The sequence below is a fragment of the Ascaphus truei genome, chromosome 1, assembly GCF_040206685.1.
Source record: "Ascaphus truei isolate aAscTru1 chromosome 1, aAscTru1.hap1, whole genome shotgun sequence".
Classification (NCBI taxonomy): Eukaryota; Metazoa; Chordata; class Amphibia; order Anura; family Ascaphidae; genus Ascaphus; species Ascaphus truei.
This window is the reverse complement of record NC_134483.1, coordinates 124,590,334-124,612,863: the sequence shown is the minus strand read 5'-3', so window position 1 is coordinate 124,612,863 and position 22,530 is coordinate 124,590,334. Positions and strand designations below refer to the sequence as shown.

Sequence of the window (22,530 nt, the reverse complement as noted above, 5' to 3'; positions counted from 1 at the left end):
GGGCGAAGATGGGGAACAACAGGGTAGTACACGTGTAACACATGTTCATGAGAAATTATTAGTAGCTACAGGTACAGAACAGAAATATGTATCATGTTATTGTGTATTTTATTGATTTTACTCCGACAAACATGACATTACTGCCTATTTTAAGCATGCATCAAAGAAATTGCATGTAACGGCCTACAAACATCACTGGCACTAACACATCTATAGTTGCTTATGAAAAGGTCCATTTTTGCTTTATGTCATATACAGACAGCATAATGAGGCACACGTAGCATATGTTATGTCATTGTTTTCATAACTTAAACACTGCAGATGACTACTTAGCTCATCTACCATTGTGTTAAAGCAGCTGCAATTAATATCTCATCACAGCATACACTTCAACAGAGGGGGTGGGGTTCAGCACACACACTAATTACAGCCTCATTTCACGGTCAACTTAGTTCACACCATTTGCACCTGTTTCAAGTCATTGAAAGGTGTGGCTGATTAGGCTTTTTGGGGAAGGGAATACCTTTCTTACAATCTGAATAGCACAACTGAAGTTAATCACACTCATTTGAAAGCTTAACTCTAGCTACTAAATGCCCCAACAACTCATTACTTATCAAAGCGTACGTCACACATTAGTTCACTCATATCTATAGTTGAACTACTATGAAAGACACATTATCACACACTGCATGTGTTGTCTTGTTGAGTCACAGCCACATTCAGGTGTGCCACATCTTCGATTAATGTACCACACATATCCTCTACCAAAAACAACACTTTTTGCAATATGACCACCTTCATGATAACCATTGTGAATGGTCATCTCATGATAGTTATGTACATTATGATACTGATATCACTACACAACATATGATTTTTATGTACTCATTTAATCTATTTATCCTCACGCATTACTGCAGAAACATAGTATGTTGTATGTTAGGGAACTCAAAAATTCTAAGTACACAGGCATGTACAGTGTTATTACAACTATTTATGTTCACTTTCACACACATTTTCGGTTAAGGAACTGATGTTGTTAGTTAATCATAAATACAGAACATACAATAAGTGTTTGTTCAATATTTACACATGTAAATGTAAAACTTATGTTATTGTTATATATAGTTGCCCCTGGAGGACATGTGTCACCTGAGATGGAACAAGTGTCTTCACCTGGGTCAGCCAGCTCAACACTACTAGAAGGTGAGTGTATCATTTGCTGGCCATATAATATGTGCTCTTCTATATGTTATGTTGTCATGTGCATTATTTGTTTTGCACATCTTCTTTAAATAGGATTACTTAGTGTCAGTGAAAATTAAGTGTAAGGCAACATGTATTGTGTTAGTGATGTTAATTATCATGTAGGACTTCTGAGTTTAGAGCAACTTTTCATTCATTCATATTTCATACTGAGTCCAAACATTATTCGTAAGTCAAGGTAGTTTTTAATGAGGTTATAAAACGTATGCTAACATGTTAGGTGTTACTTAGGACATAGTACAATTACATAGTAACACAGCATACATTAACATGCCATTTAATAATGTGTACATTTCTTTTTAGAACATCATGGTGATGAGGATGATGAGTATGATGAGGATGACGCCACAGAAGAGACTGAAATACAATCATGTGACCATGAAGAGGTGCCAATAGAAACTGTTGTACCGCCAAATCGTCCATCAACTTCCACATACGATGCAATTGTAGCTTCAGAGGGAAAAATAGTGGACGCAGAAAATCGTCGCCATTCAGACATGATGACAGTGCTGGAAAGGATGATTGGACTGCAGGAAGAAACAGTATCACAATTGGCACATCTCCACAGAGTCTTCATTGAAGTGCCTAAACAGTTGCAAAAAATCAACACCTCATTCGAAGCATTAGTTGTTCAGCAAACACAAGCTAATTACTGGAGAATGACTAATGTACCACAATTCAACACCTCCCAGCCAGGATCTGTTCATGCAGGTCAGTTTTCACCACATTCATCTGATATTCATTCACCAGGCCCAAATGTTACCGGTCAAGTAGCAGACATTGCTGTGCAGGTTCCTGATGACATCCTACCGCTGCCATCTGTACAAATTCAGCAGCAGACACCTACAAAGGAGGCGACAAAAACAAAACAAGACACACATGAAACAGACCAACCATCACTTGTGCAGTGTCTACCAACTTGCTCACATGTGTCACTGGGCACAAGCCCTGTCCGTGAACAGTCACTACCCAAAAGCCCTGTAGGTGAATCGCTGCCCAAAAGCCCTGTAGGTGAGTCGCTGCCCAAAAGCCCTGTAGGTGAATCGCTGCCCAAAAGCCCTGTAGGTGAATCACTGCCCAAAAGCCCTGTAGGTGAATCACTGCCCAAAAGCCCTGTAGGTGAGTCACTGGCCACAAGCCCTGTAGGTGAGTCACTGGCCACAAGCCCCGTAGGTGAACAGTCACTGGCCACAAGCCCTGCCCGTGAAGTGCCAGAGGCCACTCAAAGTGGCTCTGTTGTGCCTAAAGTTGGTGGCAAAAGAAAAAGGAAAATTCAAGAGACAACAAGCAGGCCTGTTACTCGCTCGCAAAAGGAACAAAAAAAATAAATGTTATAATTCAGAAAATATGTCTTTGGCCTTGTTTTGTTGACTTCACATTATCTAATTACTATTGTATGTATGCTGAAGACTGTGTTGTTTCCAAACTTTCAACTATGTTCTTGTACACGTGAAGTTTTGGAAATGTTAACACTCATAATTAATTGTGTTATAAATATTTATGTTGTAATCGTCTGTTCAGTAATGGTCCACCAGGAGCCAGTTGCTAAGTTTAGAGAAGCTGCCATTGACTTTGCAGCAAAACATTGCATTTGGGTGTGTTAATTGATGTAAGAATTGCATATGCATATTAGTCACATGCAATTATTAAAACACCTAAGTAAGTGCAAACATCTTTCTTGTACGTGTACAGCAGGATTATGTGTAAATTATTACTTACCTTTGCCTTGCTTGGCCATTGTAATTTTGTCCTTTAATCAGTTGTGTGTTCGTTTCTATAACATCTCAGAATGTATAATAATATATATACACACACACACACACACACACACACACACACACTGAGTGAGTGTGAGTGTGAGTGTGTGTATATATATATATATATATGTATATATGTGTATATATATATGTATATATGTGTATATATATATGTATATATGTGTATATATATATGTATATATGTGTATATATATATGTATATATATATATATGTATATATGTGTATATATATATATATATATATATATATGTATATATGTGTGTGTATATATATATATATATATATATATATATATATATATATATATAGTACTATATAAACTGGTATACACAAACTAATACACTTCATGCTTCCTTGTGAAAGCACACTATTTTAATAATACAGGCCTAATGTTTGAGAAATATCCTAAGTATGAGACTCTAACAGTATTGTGCTTAAACAAATGTTTATTACTTAATTCAATCATGTTTCTCACCATTTAAATAGGTTTCATACAAGGTATACTTAATGCCATCAATGTTGTGTGTACTCCTGCAATATAAAAAAAAAAAAAATATTATATATAAATATATATATATTTTTATAAGAGATATATTTATATATATATATATATATATATATATATATATATATATACACACGTATTTAAACTCATGCAGACAGGGAGTTAACCAGACTTTCACATACACACAGAAATGTAAGCGGGGAAAAAACATTTCTTTTTGCAGGTGTGTTTTTACTGATATGCCTGGCTAAGAAATATTTTCACACACTGGTCTTTGTTAGTTTTCAAAAAAACACTATGTGAACGCATTCACAGTCTAGGGATGTTTTTCACAAACGAGATAAAAGAAGGAGAAATGTTTCTCCCACAGTCCCATATCACGAACCACAACTGTTAACCCAATTAGACAAACAAATCCAATTGGCGTTTGAAATAAGGAGTCAAAGTAGTTACTTTTGTTGACCTTGACAAGGAAAAACAGGAGTTTGTTAGCCATTCAGCACATTCATTTTGATGAGCAAATAACACAGACCTGCACACAGCTTTTGTGCTACTCAGACATGGCTGATGAATTCGTTAACAATATTAATCCCCTTTTAGGGTATAAGTACATGATCTGTGAAGCCATCTTGAACAGTCGCGGACAGAAAGCAAGCACACGCCAAATCGATGATTTCATTCGAGCAAAATATCCTTATTACCAAGACCGTAAGCATGCACGGAATTTTAATTCCTCAATAAGATTCACTTTATCAAGTAATGACTTTTTTGAACGTGAGGATAAGCTACAACACACCTATGGTTTCTGGAAGATTGCCCCGGAAAAACAATTTATCCTGAAAGACGGCACTTATATTGTCGTGAAAGGCATATTTATTCCTAATGGCAATAGCAATGTATCCGCTACTACTGATCCGTTTGAATCGATACGTGCTGCAATATCTGCAGCCTCCATTCCTGAAACCCACATTGTACAAGAACAAAAGTACTATGATTATGTACCAAGCCTTTCAGCTGAAATTGCATTGGAATGGGAACCGGAAGAAATGAACCTACCTCCCGACCAATTATTTGAAGAAAGCAGTGGCGATTCCTATGAGCGCATCCTGGAGGAGATATGTGCCATACTGGATTCAGCGGTTGGGTTAAGCGTGGATGAAAATGGCTTGCATTTCTGGAGCGACCAGTTGCAGCCAGGCGAAGAGTTAATTCTAGAAGAATGGTAAATATAACAATCGTTATGCGTTGACTCTGCGTTTAAATTTTTTTTTTTTTTTTAACCACCATTTTCACTTTCAATGCGTGGATACAGCGTAACATTGCAGACTGCATAACATGTAGCGATCACAAACAAATTGTTTCCTAATACAATATAGTAGGACCTGAAAGAGTAGTACACATTGCTGACGGAATAAATATACGTACTTTCCTATCCCTTTAAACATATTAGCAACATTTTACCATTACTCTAACACATACCTGTTTTGTTATCATGCAACATCTACAACATTGAAAACCGGGTCCACCACGTATGACGTGGGACCCTTGTCATGGGCCAAGGCGTCCTTAAAAAGGATTAGTGATGTAAGTCCCGCCCCCAAGCGACGTGCGCGCCTCAAAGCCTATTGGCTGTCATGTTTTGTTATAGTAACGGTAACTGCAGTGTGTGATGCGTGCGGCTCAGTGTTTGTAGGCGTACCCTGGGCGTTAGCCGAATGTTAATTGAGTGGGAGGAGTGTTAGCGTGCGTTTCACGCTGGCTTAACATGACGTCACACGTATTGCATTTGCGCATTGTGTTATCGGCCGTGCTTTCTGTTCAAACACGTCTGTTTAAAAAGAATACAGATGTACTCGTTTAGAACGAATGTAGTTTCGTCTTCATTGTATTTGAAATAAAGATGTTATGTTTACTGGTATTTTCAACATGTATTGAACGCACAACGTACGCTTTGTTTTGCGCATGCGCTAACAGTTAGTGGAGCCAAGCGTGAAGTGCGTGCGCACACAAAGATGTGCGCGCACATCTTTCAGTATACAGGCAACGTTCACTTCTTATACATAGTTATGCCTGCTACAAATTTAAAGAAACATTACATACTGATGAACAGTTTTACTTCTAACATATAAGTGACTGACGTGTGTATCTACACAATCATATAGAGCTGCGTAACGCGTTGTCACGGATGCATATCTAGTAAGGTGCCATCTTTGACCATCATGTGTTTGCTGTATTTCAGAGATGTCGGGGAAGATACAATCGGATCAATGTATGATTTCAGAAGAGTCTACCTTTATATGAGATGATTGTGAGGAGGAGCCACCGACTACTATACTACATATGGAACTAATTTTATATTGCTTGCAGCGCTTATTAACAAACAATTAAAAATGTGATACCCTTATGCCTATATTGCATAAGCACTTAATTAACATAATGATGTTGCAAAAGAGTGCCTCATGAATTTTTATTGAGTGTTCTTTAATGACTACTAACATTTTATGACATGGTGTGTTTTATATATAACAACCATTCCCACTCTGCTAACACATTTGTGTATTCTAATATGTAATGGAACGTATGACTGTCGAAACTATGTAACAATAATAATAATAATATGAGCATGTTCATGTATAGGGCTGCTAGTTGTACGCAGCGATTTACAGACACATGTTTCAGCCTGAGGTCCCTGGCCCGTGGAACGTACAAATGTTTTTTTTCCGCATGAGGCACAGGGAGATAAAGTGACTTGGCCAAGGTCACAAGGAGCCCACACCGGGAATTGAACCAGACTCCCCTGCTTCAAACTATCAGTGCCAGTGTGTGTCTTTACTCAGTGAGCCACTCCTTCTCCCAATGTAAAGGACACTTACAACCAAGTAGCCATTTATTTTTAAAATCTCTTGTTACATGGGTATGTAGATAAAATGGTTTGGGACTGTAGCAAATAATGTTAGTGGCCAGATGTTATGGTCCCCTCCAATGCATGATGTTCTGAATATGACATCACCATCATGTTATGAAGTACGTTTCTGTGTATATTTCATTAACCTAACTAACTATAGTTTACTGTGTTTATTAATCGTTTAGAAATACATAGTATAGTCAATATGATGATATAAGCTACCATAATAAAGCTGGTGTTATCATTTGTCGGTGTTATACATGGATCCTACACCAATTGATAGAGACACAAACAGTTGTCTTAAAAAGTGTGTCTATGCTAGTGATGAATGTGCTCCCGTAAGTAAACAAATAAGTACAGTTATCCCCTTTTCTCCAACCACCTCTATATTACATTAATGGAAATTATAAGGAAACATACAGTACATAAAATGTGATGAAATGTGAGTAATCATTTTGTAATACAATGCACATGAAAGCTCAAGAGTAGCTAAATGCATATACATGATACAGAAAGTACATATATGTAACATTTGTGTTTAAACCAATATGTTGGGTTTTTAGTTCCAATAATTATAGGAAGATTGAGGTAGGCACATCTTATGAGAGATGTCAGCAAATATACATACCATGATCAGTCATACTGGAGATATACCTATAATGCAAAGGAACAATATATAAATTGCAAACATTGACATGCCATCTTCAGTACCGTAAACAACACAGCAAAGTGTGTATTTGGTGTTAAATGTACAACACCATGTATATTTCATGACATTCAAAATGTAAATCAGCCTGGTGTACACATCATATGGATGTACATGTTACACTGCACCAATAACATTGTATGTAAGCATACTAGAAGCATGAATGATTATGGGCATAATATGTGTTTTGTCTTAGCATAAGGAATAACACAATGCTACAATATTATTGCTTTGTTACCCAAGTTGTATTCACATACACACAACTAAAGTACAATTGAAGAGGGATTATATAACCTGTGCAACAATAACATACCGGTGCCACATCCCTTTGTGCACACAGCAGAGAAAAGAAAGGTGTGCAACCCATATTCATCTGTGTCCTAACAGAAGGTTATATAAAGAAACATTATTGTTAATATAACATAATTAAACTATAAAAGTAGTACTAGGAACATATGAGTTTGTACTTACAAGAAAAAAATGAATTGATGAGATTCTGTCGTGTCTGGCCACCACTGGCTGTTTGTTCATTTTCAGCAGCTACATGGGTGGGATGCTCGTCTACCAAAGCCTCAGCTAGGTCTGACTGTACATTGTGCCTGAGTGCAACATTGTGCAAAATGCAACAGGCAAGGATAATATCAGACACTTTTTGAGGCTTGTATAGAAGAGCCCCACCAGTTCTGTCCAGACACCTAAACCTGGTCTTGAGTAGGCCAAATGTCCTCTCTATAACAGATCTTGTAGATATATGGGCTGCATTGTACCTGTCCTCTGCTTCAGTTTGAGGGTTTAGCACCGGAGTCAAGAGCCACGGCCTAATTCCGTATCCTGAGTCACCTATAATGAATGGAGCACACATAAGCTGACATTAGTGATCAAATTCTACAATGCCAACATTCCTAAATCAACATGTGTTTTGTGTTAGAACATGTAAATATGTACTCACCCAGCAGCCAACCAGGTTCAAAATGTCCCTCTTCGAACGCATGGAAGACTGAAGAGTTCCTCAGGATAGAGGAATCGTGACTGGAACCAGGGAACTTGGGTACCACATGCATTATCCTCATCGTGGCATCACATACCACCTGTACATTGAGTGAATGGTAGTGCTTCCGATTGCGGTACACATGCTCACTCTGACTAGGTGCAATCAAAGCAACATGTGTGCAATCGATTGCACCCAGCACACATGGTATCCCTGCTATATTATAAAAGCCAGTCCTGACTTCCAGCCACTCTGTCGCCTCTGTAGGAAAATGAATATAATTCCTAGCGCGTCTATTGAGTGCATAGAGAAACTGGGTCAAGGCCCGCGAGAATGTAGATTGCGAGACCCCGCCCACTATGCCCACAGTTGTCTGGTATGACGCGGAAGCAAGATAATGTAATGAGCACAGCATTTTAACAAGCCCAGGGACTGCACGACCTCTGGCTGTGAAAAAATCTAAATCCCCCCTTATCTCCTCATAAAGAGCTAAGATTGCTGCTGAACTCAAACGATAGCGACTTACAATCTCCTCCTCACTCATCCCATCTAACAGGGTTCTCTCCCTGTACAGACGCGGACGAGGCACAAGTTGTCTCCTCTGTCTTCTCCTCTGATCTCCTGTCCCTCTACCTGTCCCTCGGCCTGTCCCTCTCCCTGTCCCTGTCGTATCCGCGTCACTGTCACTGTCCCTCGGTGTGTCCCTACCTTGCCCTATATGATTCTCTTGATCATCAAGCATGTCATAGAAAAGAATGTTCCTGCGTCTCCTAAACATTCGCAACATTTTGAAATGAGTAGCTGTGAATGAGCAGGTAATGTGCGTCCTTTAAATAGGTATGTGATGATGTCAGGTGACATAGTAAAATGCAAGGTGTTACATTAACATAATAAAGTACTTCTGTGGCAAGCTGTGTGCACTTGTTGTTCTAAGTATTTGTTGTGTGTATTCTGCAGGGAATGATGATATTTGGCAATGATGTGACGTGAAGCTTTGTACAAAGATTGCTTGCAAATAAATAGTTGCATGTGCAATGCATGTAACACTTGTGAACGCAAGAGTCAGTCATGTAATGAGACAAAAAGGCTGAGATTGACGTGGGAAAAGTTTTGTGTAACATGTGTAATTATCCATGTTATTGTGACATGTTGGCAACAATGAATAGTCGTGTGCATATGCATGCATTTGTGTAAGGAGGATAGTTGGTATAGAATGAGTTTACAAGGTGTCCCAATGATGAATTACTGTACATGTGTGTATAAGTTAGGTTGAAGTGCTTGTAATGCAACGGTTACAATGTAAACATGCAATGTGATTGAGCGTCCAATAAGTGACGTCATGAAAATAGGGAGGACCCAAAAGTATATGTAAACATGAGAAGACAGATGTACATGAACGTTTAAAGATGCGTGTCACATTACAAGCATTGTGTAATGTAAAGGAAGATGAATATACTGTGTATGAGTGACATGTGTGACATGTGTGACATCATGTAAATAATTGTCGCTGAGTTGAGTAAAATGTGTGATATGATGTGAGGTTCTCCTTTAAGAGTGTAGTATAGTATTTTCCCTTGCCACATCATCACATGATGAGTAATGTGACCCGCAAATGCTGAAAACATGTAAAAGTCGAATGTTATGCAAATAAGACACATCAGCTGTGACACAATGCAGGGAATGCCCCCACACTGTAATGCAAATGACGTTTGTATTGTGAGCAATGAAACGTAAACAGTACTATACTGTTATACGTCCCCGCTCCATTGACTTCCATTGATGTACAGAAGATGTTTTTTTTCTAAGTGCCGTTCCGGCAGCCTTAGCGATCGTTCTCCCGTCCAAACTGCCAACTTTAGTTGGCGGGAGAAATCGGCCATAACATCTCAATTTCGTAGTGCCGATCAGCCCCGATAAGCTGTTTTTTTTTGTTGAATCCAGCTGATTTAAAAAAGTGGCGATCAGTGTCGAAAACAGGCTTATCGGCAGGCGACTGGCCATAACCAAATTATCGGCTCCGAAACCTGGCGATATGAAGCACTTATCGGCGCTTACTGAATCTCAAACCCAATTTTGGCTATAACATGGCCATATTTCCCTTATCAACGCTTACTGCATGAGGCCCTAAATTCTTCTCGAGCACAGGGAAGCAACTTCCCCAAATATTTAATAGGAGACATAAGCTCTTATTCTACACCCATCAAAGCGAAGTGTGGATGAGGAATTTAGGCCGCTTCGGTGGATATAGAATAAGTCCAATTGTCACCTATTCAATATGTCCTGCTTTTAAATCTAATGAGATGTACCTTCATGAACAGTTAATAAAAACATTAGTTTAAGTTCACTGGAATACAAGTGACTGCATTGCTAACTATGCAATACCACACTTCTTGCCGTATTGAATAAAGACTTTAAATGCAAAGTAATGCTTTTCTACTGGTTTTCTATTTACTTTACATTAAACTGTGGGACATAAGAACAATGATGCTCTAAAAAGGCGAGTTTATTAAATGAATGGTGCTTGACTGGCTCGTATTCGTAAGATTAAATGATCAAAACCTAGAAGTATAACACAATATGTACAGTACATGAGAAACACACATAAGAGGATGGTTTACTAACTCTATTAGAAATGCATTTAAAGCAAACATGTACTGTATGCTGCCTAGTTATTTTAATTGAAACCCTGAAACTGAAGCGCATTACTCCAGTAAACCTACCCGTTAAGATAATGTTACAGTTACATAGTTACATAGAAGATGAGGTTGAAAAAAGACTTATTTCCATCGAGTTCAATCTAAGTTAAATTTAGATGACAGATACTTTATCCTATATATTTGTATTTACAGAGTATTGATCCAGAGCAAGGCACACAAAAAAAACAGAAAAACATCATCCAACGATGTCTCATAAAGGGAAGAAATAAATTCATTCCTGACTCCAATAATGGCAACCAGATTTCTCACTTTAGCAACATCCTTCCCATGTCTACTTATTTGGTATATTCCTGTATACCTTTCCTTTCTAAAAAATATGTTCAACCTTTTTTTTTTTTTTAAAGATATCTATTGTATCTGCCATCAAAGTCTCAATGGATATTGAATACCACATTTGAACAGCCCTCTGTGAGGATTGGGCACAAGTTCCACTCCAGAGTTTGTCTGACTTGCTGTAGGCTTCCTCATCAGCTCCTGCTGTGTGGACTCTGCACAGCAATGAATCAGCAATCTGGTTTCACTTTCAGCCTCTGCTGACCAGCAGTTCCCGAATTGGCTGAATCACCCTTTATACAGTATGCTCAGCCTTTGCACCTGCAATTTGGCTGAGCATAACAGTTGTTCCATGTGATGTGTGCTGGTCGCAAGCACACTGTTATTCCTTGCCTTGTCATATTTCCTTGCAGTTATACAATGACCCTTGTACGTATACCGACTACCTGTCTGTCTCCTGCTCTCCAACTCTGCTACTGATACTACTACACTGCCTTCTCCTTCCCTCGACCTCGGCTACGTGACCTCTACTAGTCTCACCTCTCCAACCCCAACCTGGCTAACTAGGACCACTCATCTGCATTCCGAACGCTACTTTGTGGCTCCAGGTCAGTGTATCTATATCCCGACCTTGGCCTCGAGGTTCAGTCCAGTCTGCGGTGAGCACCGTTACACTCTTACTGTAAAGAACCCTTTCCTTTTATTCTGGTGCAATCTCCTTTCCTCTAATTTTAAGGGATGAGCTCATGTCATTTATACTACCCTTGGGATAAATAGTTATTTTGAAATCTCCTTGTATTGATCCCAAATACATTTGTATATAGTTATCATATCCCCTCTTATACACCTATTTTCTAATGTAAACATCTAATTTAGCAAGCCTCTCATCAATCAGATTTTCCATTACCAAATTAACAGATTATATACATATATACTCCTTGAGAAAGGGCAGTCTATGCCCGAAACGCGTGGGAGGAGGTTTCCCCAATTTTTGTTTGTCCTGAGTGCTCCCTTTATGTAGTTCCTTAATAACAAGAACAAGAAGTGGCGCCTATTGACGGCTGAACTGACCAAATATAATAGGTGCTAATCATGGTTTTTCCCGTTTTTAATCATTTTCTGGTGAGTCTCAGTCCCTTTGAGTGGTTGCCGTATCGATCCACCACTTGTTTCTATATACATTTAACAAAATAATAATAAATAATTCAGTTTTTAAGCAGCAATTCCTCCCCAAAAAATAATAATTAAGTATTGTATTAAACCTAAAAAAGTACTGATAAGTGAACTCAGAAATTTTTTTTTATTATTCTGACCTATTTCTTACTTCTCCCTCCCCAAATAGGTTTTATTCTAAGGCTGCGTCCCCGCTAGCACTGAGTGGGGGCGCTTGCGGCGGTTACTTACATATATAGATATATGTAAGTCCTAACTTACGCTTTGCGCGCGCGCGTGCACGGGCACACACGCTCACCCACGCTCGGCGCTTAGATCAACTACCCACAACGCCTCCCTCCCGCATGCGCGTGGGTAAGTGCAGGACACCCGGCGCTCATGCTTGGAGCGCTCTCCTGGCATGAGCGCGCTCAGCGCCAGCGGGGACTCAGACTAAGTTTTTACCTGTTTATTTTTATTATTGCTTCGTTATTTATTAGCTGTTACCATGGCAACCTATGTTGTTTTAATGTTTGTAGATGGCAACAGCAATTTTAATTTCCATGTAAGGGAATCTTTCAGCAAATGAGGATGACATTGCTAAATAGACTTTCCAATAAGAAAATGAAAGCAATATTATTATTTTTTATGTTGAGTAGAGGGGATTGATTCTTTAACGAAAGTGGCAGTAAAAATAATTATCACTCCTAACTAGTATTCCAGCACAAATTCGAATAATTTCACAATCACTTAATTGAGGCCATTGATGATATCTTTCCCCCCACTAAAATAGCCTTAGTTTAGCATACAGTATGTTAACACGATTTATTTAAATGACATTGGCATGCAGTGAATGCAGCCCACAGTAAAACATATTACGGGGCTATGCACTAAACTCCGTGCTTTTGCGTCCGGCTGAAAAACAAAAGCACGTCCGATAAAAAGTGAAGCCGTAGACGCGATTCAGTAAGGCCTTCAGCCCATTTTCTATCGTACGTGCTCAAAAACGCCACATCGTACGTGTTGTTTTTTTTCCCCTGCTAGTGTTCTTAAACTTTACGTATGGTAGCTGATAGAAAAAAAAGCCGCATGTAACATTTGCATGGAGATTTGGCATCTCCATGAAAGGCTGTTACAGGCGTTCGTACACAAAATAAAATCATTTTAATAATAGTGTACATGAGAAGGGGTCTCCTGAGCTGAACCACATTGGTTTCAGGTCCGGGGACCCCTTACTTCAGGAGATACAGTATATGTACAAAAAAGCCCGGGCGCTACCCTAATGGGATATAATAAGGGGTGGTGAAATTCTAAAAATAGAACAATACAACCTTAAATAGTACTTAAGGGTCCCCTCTCCTTCCGAAACTCTTCCTGTTGCTCGAGACCCCAAATAGGAGTCCATAATGGTACAGAAAAACGAACAAAAATGGGGGAGCACAGGTTGAGGAACTAAACAAATATTACTGATACTAGAGTGGTTAATAACTGTGATGTGAAATAAAGTGTAAAATAACATAAACACTTACACGGCCTTGTGTAAATGCTTTCACATCAAGGTATCTTTACTTTTGCTGTTGTGTCTTCTGTGTTTCTTCCGCTTGTACCTTTCTTCTCCGCTGGTCTGAAGTGAAACTTTTCTGGTCTTCTCTGTAGGGATAGCTTGAGATGTTGTCCTCGGAGTGAAATGAGATAAAAACAAATACGTCAGGGATAAAGCAGAATATACTTATGAGGTAGACGATTGTATTTAAATCAAAAAGCGCAGAGATATACTGCGTGCACTCACACGGGCAAGCATGAGTGGTCTCTGGGGGGAGGTATCTTTGATTACACCTCACTACAGGGCTGTCAAAACGCCCTTCCTAGTTTCCACACTGTACAATAGGGAAAAAGAGGGGGGTGAGGGGACAGAGGTGGGTTAATACGTGACTGTGTTAAGGTAAGTAAAAACTCACATGGCCATATGTGAGTAAGGGCTATGATAGGTATATTTTCCCCTCCGTGGTGCTCCAAAACCAAAAACCTTCAGCTGAGAGTTTCAATCACTCAAATAGTGCCTGAACCACACAATGGTGCACAAAGGTGTAAGGGTGAAATAGTCCTGATCTTTATTAAACACCAGCAGGAAAACGTCCCAAAAAACAACTAAAAAACAATTAAAAACACTTAGTCAAAAACGACTAAGAGTTGGAATAACATAAAAAGAGCCAAAACATCAGAGAAAGTTCGTGCAGGATACTCAAGTGCGCAGCTAGCTCTCCGTGTCCGGATGGTGTGCTGTGCTCCTGCTTCCTGCTTCTGACGGTGGCTGAAGTTGAACAAAAGTACTCAGGGATTGTAGCAACGCGTTTCGCCCTTCTTGGGCTTCCTCAGGCTCCATAGAAAGGTATGGCTAGGGTCATGGCCTTTTGTAGAGATCCCCCTCAGCCAATCCGATCATCTCCCTGAGTCCCTCCCTTGCTTGCAAGCTGTATCACCACTCTCCCTCCTCTGCTGTCGGATCTTTAGTGGCAGTGAGCGCTCATGCATCGCGCTCACAAACTTAATTCATTAAATCCTACCACATCACCTAACATCAATGGCATGGTATCCATATCACTATTTAATAAAGACATGCACTATGCCCCAAAAAATTATTGTGTCGTGTGGACAGAGTCTAACACAGTTCATCTATGTAGTTGATTAAGTAAATAAATAAATAAACCCCTGCTTGAATACAGTGTTTTGCAGGTTGCTTAATACAGCACAATAGTCCATATTAGTAATAGTAATGTATAAATAGTTAAAATAGATAGTTACTTTTTTAATATCACAGCGGTAGGTTATTAAAAACATATTGCTTATTAAAATTCATGAATAAAAGTCCTGCACATTATTACTACATACATACATTACACATATTTTTAAATGGTTTAAAAATCTTATAACACATAGAGCATAGATATGGTCATATATACATCAAATCGGTGATTCTGATTAGACGTGTCATCTGAAATAGATCATGACAGAAACAGAAAAGAATCAATATTACATTTCTGAATAGATGCATAATCATGCTCAATTTTATTCTAAAATAACAGCTGATGGCATTTATTAGAACATATGGTGACGCTTAAAAATGGACGTGTCCCCAAATGTTATATGTCTCTCGAGACATACTGTCTACTAAATGAAGGCCCCGAGGTCTATGTCTATATTCAGACCTTTCGGGGTCAGGGTCTTCAATTTATAGATCCAGTATGTCTCGCGCTGGCAAAGTTTCAGAAGTCTGTCCCCTCCTCTCCAATGTGGGTCTACTCTCTCAATCCCCTTGTAGCTTAAACCTTCGGGATTACCTCCATGGCATAGGCTGAAATGTCTGGAAACGTTGTGTGTCATTACCTGCCTGCGTATATTGCCCAAGTGCTCCAGTATTCGGACCCTAAGAGGTCTTGATGTGCGGCCTACGTACTGGAGGCCACAAGGGCAAGCAAGCAGGTAAACCAAACTCAGTTCGGCAGTTTATCATTTGCTTTATTTTAAAAGCCTTTTTTGTGGTGTTTGAGCTAAAAACTGTTCGCTCCCCCTTTGCTACTTGTTTACAGGCTTTGCAATCATGACATCCGAAGAAGCCCACTGGAGGGGGTAACCATTGCTTCTCATTTGGAGTCTTAGTACTCCTAAATGTACTTGGCGCTAATTTTGCTTTGATAGACTGTGCTTTCCTGAATATTACTCTAGGTATATCAGGTATGTGTCCAGTCAGGATTGGATCTTTCTGGACCACATGCCAGTGCTTTCGTATAATGTCCCGTACTCTATTCGCTTCCATACTATAAGTAGTAATAAATGCAGAATTAAAACTATGCTCGCTTGTCTTTTTTTGTGTTTTTAGCAAATTCTCTCTTGGGATTGCTTCCAGTTTCTTAACTGCTTCGCTTATTACTCTAGGTTGGTATCCCCTCTCCAGGAATTTTCCCTCTAATGTCTGCGTTTGTTTTTTGAAAATCTCATGGTCTGAACAGTTCCTTTTGATTCTCCTGAACTGTCCAAAGGGGATGTTATTGAGCCACTGTGGGTGATGGCAACTTGTGGACAGCAGAAAGTTATTCGCGTCAGTAGGCTTAAAAAAGGTTTTTGTTTTAATTTTACCTTGTTCTATATAGATCGTCAGATCCAGAAAATTGATGGAGTCTTTGCTATGCTCAGAAGTGAATTCCAGATTAATGTCGTTTTTGTTTATAAAATTAATAAAATCTCCTAAAAGTTCCTCGCTTCCTTTCCACAGGAACAACACGTCGTCAATATAACGATGCCATGATACTAAGTTCGTACTGAAAGGATTATTTGCCCATATTGTCTTCTACTCCCAATTTGACATGAAAATATTAGCAAAACTTGGGGCGAACCGCGTGCCCATCGCGGTCCCGCAAAGTTGTAAAAACAGATCGTCATTAAACCAAAAGACATTATGTCCTAAAATAAAATTGATACTGTCTAGAATGAAGGTGCCCTGTTCTTTTTTAAGGAGAGTATCTCTAGACATTACATTTGATACTGCCTCAATCCCATCTAAGTGTCTTATACATGTGTACAAGGACTTAACGTCACATGTAACCAGTATGTAATCATCCTGCCAGCATATCTCCTGTAATATATTTAGGACTTGCGTCGTGTCCTTTAAGTATGATTTACCCGCAGTCGCATATTTTTGAAGGAAAAAATCTAGATACTCAGATACATTTTGAGTGAGGGACCCAATGCCGGATATTATTGGTCTCCCAGGTGGGGTTTCCAGGCATTTGTGTATTTTCGGCAGAAAATAGAACACTGGTAAAATTGGTTTTTCCTGTTTCAAATAACCCCATTCCTTCGTGGTTAATATTCCTTGAACCTTCCCTCTATCCAGGACAACGTCTAGTTCTTTTTTGAAGTCCTTTGTCGGATCCTTTAACAGTTTACGGTAAGTTTTCTCGTCTCCTAAGATTCTCCCTGCTTCTTCTAGATAATAATCAGTGTCCATCACCACCACTCCACCGCCCTTGTCTGCTGGTTTGATGGTGATGGACTTGTCATCCATTAAAACTTTCAAGGCTTCCTTCTCCTCTCTACTGAGATTGTCTTTCAGTTTTCTTGAGTTTTCTGTCAACTTCTCAAGGTCATCTGAGATTAGTTGGTGATAAACCTCTAGATAATGCCCCTTACTGCCACTTGGGTTAAATTTTGACTTCTCACGTAGTCTTGAGTGGACAAAACCATCTTCTACATTATTCCCTAGTTGTTTATCCTGACTTGCTCCTATAATTTCCCTGCTTTGGGCATCCTTATTCAGGAAAAAACGTTTAATCGTGAGCTGTCGTAGGAATTTGTTTGCATCTAAAAACATGCTAAAGCCACTGGGTTTTGTTGCTGGTGCAAAGTTTAGACCCCTAGCTATTAGATCGACTTGAGTTTGGTTCAATGTGACTTTACTGATATTAAATACTCCTCCTACTTTGCTAGTTTTTTTAGGTTGCTTCCTTCTCCCTCTCTGTCCTCTCTTTCTCTTTTTTTCCCTCTCTGGCTTTCTTCCGTGCCCCTGTCTTTGAGTATATCGTATTGGTTCTGTAAAGATAGTCCCTGCATGGGGCTTTGATCTAAAAAAGATACCGCAGTGTCCTGCTTAGGTCTCTCCCATACCAGATTCCTCACTGGGGATCGGCTGATATGCCTCTGTTTCCTATCCTCTTCTCGGTCTTGATCTCTCGCGTCGTTCTCTACGTTCCTCTCTTTCATCACTCCAATGATGTTTCTCTCTCCTCTCCTCCCTTTCCCTCCTTCCCTCTCTCTCATAATATTGATGTCTATCCCAGTCCCTAGTTCTCTCTGGACTCCAATGGTCTCTTCTATATTGGTAACTCCTATCACTAGGTTCGTATCTGCTATTCTCTCTTTGATGGTATGGGTTACTGTGATAATAGGGTCTATAATAATGAGGCCCCCCCCCTGTCTTGTGGTTTCCTCTCTTTTTCTCTCCTATCCATTTCTGAATCTGGCTCTCTCTCTTTTCTTGGAGGGGCAGGTGGAGGAGGGGGTGGGGCGGGGTCTTTTACAATATTATCTTTTTTAGCTTTTTTCTTATCGTTTGACTGAGTTCTAAATCTTTTTGGGGTGTGCGTACTCTCGTCTCTACCTCTCTCTGGATTCTTACTCCACCCACTTTATCCCATCTTTTATTTAGTTCGTTTTTCAGGAGATCCGGCCCCATTATGGGGTGCCGGTATCCCCTACACTTTCAAGCTTCCGCGTCACGTGACCGGGACATTTACATTCTGCAGGGGATACCGGCACCCCATAACGGGGCCTGTATCTCCTTGAAGTAGGGGGTCCCCGGACCTGAAACCAATGCGGTTCAGCTCGGGAGACTCCCTGCTCATGTACACTATAATTAAAATGTATTTATTTATTGTACGATCGCCTGTAACAGCCTTGCATGGAGATGGCAAATCTCCATGCAAATGTTACAAGCGGCTTTTTTTTCAATCAGCTAGCGTACGGGAACTTTAAGTGCGATAGCAGTGGGAAAATACATTGCACGCACGATAAGCCAGTTTTGGGCACATCCGATAAAAAATGGGCTGCGGGCCTTAGTGAATCGCGCCACCGGCTTCATTTTTTATCGGACGTGCTAATTTTTTTCAGGCCAGCGCGAAAGCTCAGTGCATAGCCCCCATAGAATGGCAAGCAAAGAACATGAAATTGAGTGGAGAAACCTAATATAATGTGATGATAAGATGTTATTGTCTAGAAAGGTTCCCCCATACATATATGCCCATGGTTGCTTAGCACATATATCCACTATATAACCTTAGCTAATACATCCAGCTGTTAAAACATAACAAAGTGTATAACAGATATACATATAATTGACAGGAAAAAATACTCTATAATAGCTTCCAAGATCATTTTGAAGCTTATTAAACAAACAAGTACAAAAAGATGTAAGAGCAACCAGTTAAAGGGAGGAGAGCAACATATTGAGGAAACATTTTGAAAGAATGACATCCTCAAAAAAGTACCTTAATAGAAGGGCATCATGTTAAAAAATAATAAATAAAAGAAAAGAAAGAAGACTGAAAAGAGAAGGCATAATCAAGACAATAATATTTACCATGCAATCATAAATCAGATTGTATTAAGTTACATGATTACATAATAGACCAACTCAAAGCAAAAAAAAAAAGCAAAAAACTACCAAATCAAAAATAATGATCAAAGCCAATTGAGATACATGTTCAAATTGCGTTAAACATTCCATTCATCAAGTTATGTTAAGAATTATATTGAAAATGTTAATGTACAGGTGCAGTGCACATGCATAAGTACAATCCATGGGTGGCTCAATATTAAAGGGTGTTCACTATGTGATCATGATCCATATTCCGACAAAACATACCCAAAAGATAAAGGGTGGTCTAGTTATCCAGAAACGGACCCAGATCCCAATCGGTGTTAAGGCCAGAAGGAACCCTTGTTTTGATAGTAAATATCCAAAAGAGTTCTCTGGAGACCACCTGAGGTCTCCTCGGGCTTCCCACGGGTAAACGGCTGCCGGGTTCACGGGGGACACCTGCGGGGAAGAATCAGTGGCCCCACATCTGTGGGGGCACTGCGGACCCGTAGGGACCACCTGAGGACCCCCAGACCCCCAACGGAACCACCTGAGGCCCCTCAGACACCTGTGGGTTGACCCACCCCCCCCCCAGACAGCCGCGGGCTTACCCATGGAGACCCCATTGTGGCCCACGGTGACCCGCGGAGACCACCTGGTGGACCACGGCGCCTGGCGGGGACCACCCGTAGGCCTCCAGACCCTGTTTGAAACCTGGTGCTGGGCTACTGTGAGGTCTACGGACACCCGTCAGGCCCACCGGGGACTCCCGTGGGCCTGGGGTATTAACCCTGTATGTAAAATAATAAATCATGTATTTATGGGTGGGCACAGGGAGCGTGTTATGTATTTAGTAAATATAATGATGTTTATTGTGGGGTTGTGTATTGTTTTTATTGTTGGTACTGGGGGTGGGAGAAGGGGGTATTGGACACATGGGTATGTGGGTAGGCCTCCCGTCTTGGTAGTGGGTGAGGGATGGTTAGGCCTCACGGGATCGGTAGTGGGGGAGTGAATTTAGGTCTCCCGAGTGGTGGGTGAGGGTGGGTTAACCCCTTAATGACTGTAGCGGTTAATGACGCTAAGGTGATTTAGGGGTTAGGGGACATTTCATTGGCTATTTTGATTGTTTAGTATGTTTTGCAGCACCGGAGGGACATGGGCAGGATGAAGATGAGGATGAAGACGGCCTTCATCGTGGGTGCCTGGAAAAGGTAAGTGTAATACTGTATGTATTTACTGTATTTACTGTATTTATTGTAATTTATATGTATTTTAAATGGGCAAATGCATTATTATTCATATGTGGATAATAGTAATTTTGCCCATTACTGTATTGTATGTGTTAGGGGGCGGGGGGAGGGGGGTGTATCTAGTTAGAAATATTGTTTATTTTTTTTGGAGCCACAACATTGGTACCGCAGGCCCACGGGTACCCCAGGACTCCCGCGGGGACCCCGGGATGGCCGCGGGGACCCCCGCGGAGACCCCCGCTTGGTGAGCCGGGCACCCCCGGACTCCTGCGGGGTCAGCCGGGGACACCCGCAGGGGGCCGGGGGTCCCCGGCTCACCAAGCGGGGGTCTCCGTTCACGTTCTAAGAGCACTTTGCGTTCTTAAAACGACTTATCGCTGCTTAGTGCATAGCCCCCATAGTTTTATTATACCCGTATGATGTTCACTGGAGCAATCTTCGATGCAGTTAGGATGATTTTAATTCTAATGTTTTTTAAAGTTCAGTAGTTTCCAAGGTTCGGAGGAATTTGACCTTTTATGTTAACGTTTGCATTTACAATTCCGTGTTGAAAAATGGAGGAAAGCTTGCGTTGTTTTGAAAGGTCTTAATTATGCTTTTTGTCAGTTACTTTTTTTTGCATAAATGAAGCATACAGTACTTTCGGGCAAAGACTGTGTACAAAGTATTTAAGTTTTACTCTGGCAGTAGATTCTGTTTATTCAGATGACACACCTTTGCATATGAAATGGATACATGTTACACATACAATGCAAATTTGTATGGTCATGACAATAGACAGTCTACCAACCACCACGTAAAACCACGTTGCCGATATCCTTAACCCCTTCAGTTCTGCAGTGAATTCATCGAGTACATTTGGTTAATATCACATTTTTCTATTATTTATTTGTTTCTTTCATTTGTTGGTTTAAATTGAATGCTGGTGTTTATGGCACTGAAAGATAAAATCTCAGACGTTTATAAAATTGGAATAATTACTAATGAACAGGGAGATTTGGTTGCAGCATGTTAGCCAATGTTTCTGTAATCTCGCTATTTCAGGCACAAGTTTAACAGTAATTAAAAATGAAGGCATTCAACATTTAATTGGGAAACCCAGGATTGAGACTCTTGAGGTAGATCCTCAGAGCACCGTTAAATCTGGGCTACTGACATGACGTTACCTAAATACGTGACGTCTGTTAGTTTCCCTGAGTTTAACGGGTATCCACAAAACTAAACACTGAAAAAAAAACACAAAGAAAAACCGTCATTAGCGATCCCATTATCATTCTATAGGCTTAATGGCATGTGAAGTTAGCACTGCATTGCATTAGCTTCAAATAACGGCGTTAAGCACGTCTTACCCAAAGGTGTGTTACTTCCATGCAGAACGTGAATAGGTGTGTAAGAGGAAACAGGAGAGGAAAATAACCCTGAAAATAGCAATACAATAGTTCAATCATGTGAAAGTCGAAAATCACCCTGGATAGGGGGAAAGATGGCGGTGCACAGCGTGCCAACAGGTGCCTCATGCGTTCCGGAAGCAGGAAGTAAAGCGGAAGCTAGATGGTGATTTTCAGTGCAAAAGTTTAATAAACAGCAATGAACAGCAAAGACATAGTTTAAAAAGAAAAAATCATCTTGAGAAAGGACTCTGACGCGTTTCGTGCATCCACTGCACTTTGTCAAAGGGGGGCACGAACCATACAGAGGCCCCATGCTCTTTCCCACAACATTTTAATTAAATGCCTGGGGAGCGCCCGTGGCCTCTGTATATCCCTCTTACCTTGCTACCGGTGGTGTGGTGCATAGTACCTGTTGGTTCCAGGAGATGCTGAGCGTTTGCGATGTTGTAGGGAACAGAAC

At 40.2% G+C, this 22,530-nt stretch overlaps 1 protein-coding gene across 1 annotated transcript; it reads left to right on the top strand.

Moving 5' to 3' along the window:
• The first annotated feature begins 1,138 nt into the window (after nucleotides 1-1,138).
• LOC142469665 (uncharacterized) lies at nucleotides 1,139-2,634 on the top strand. The gene is made up of 2 exons (XM_075576272.1): nucleotides 1,139-1,209; nucleotides 1,573-2,634. Exons 1-2 carry the CDS (start codon nucleotides 1,161-1,163, stop codon nucleotides 2,595-2,597), a joined length of 1,074 nt encoding a protein of 357 aa, XP_075432387.1. The 5' UTR covers nucleotides 1,139-1,160; the 3' UTR covers nucleotides 2,598-2,634.
• The last annotated feature ends 19,896 nt before the right edge of the window (nucleotides 2,635-22,530 follow it).

What these genes read in the sequence shown, in the direction of transcription:
- LOC142469665 (XM_075576272.1), top strand. Translation starts at nt 1,161, where the DNA reads ATGGAACAAGTGTCTTCACCTGGGTCAGCCAGCTCAACACTACTAGAA. An exon ending in CAGCTCAACACTACTAGAAG is followed by an intron (nt 1,210 to 1,572) that starts GTGAGTGTATCA and finishes ATTTCTTTTTAG; the next exon opens with AACATCATGGTGATGAGGAT.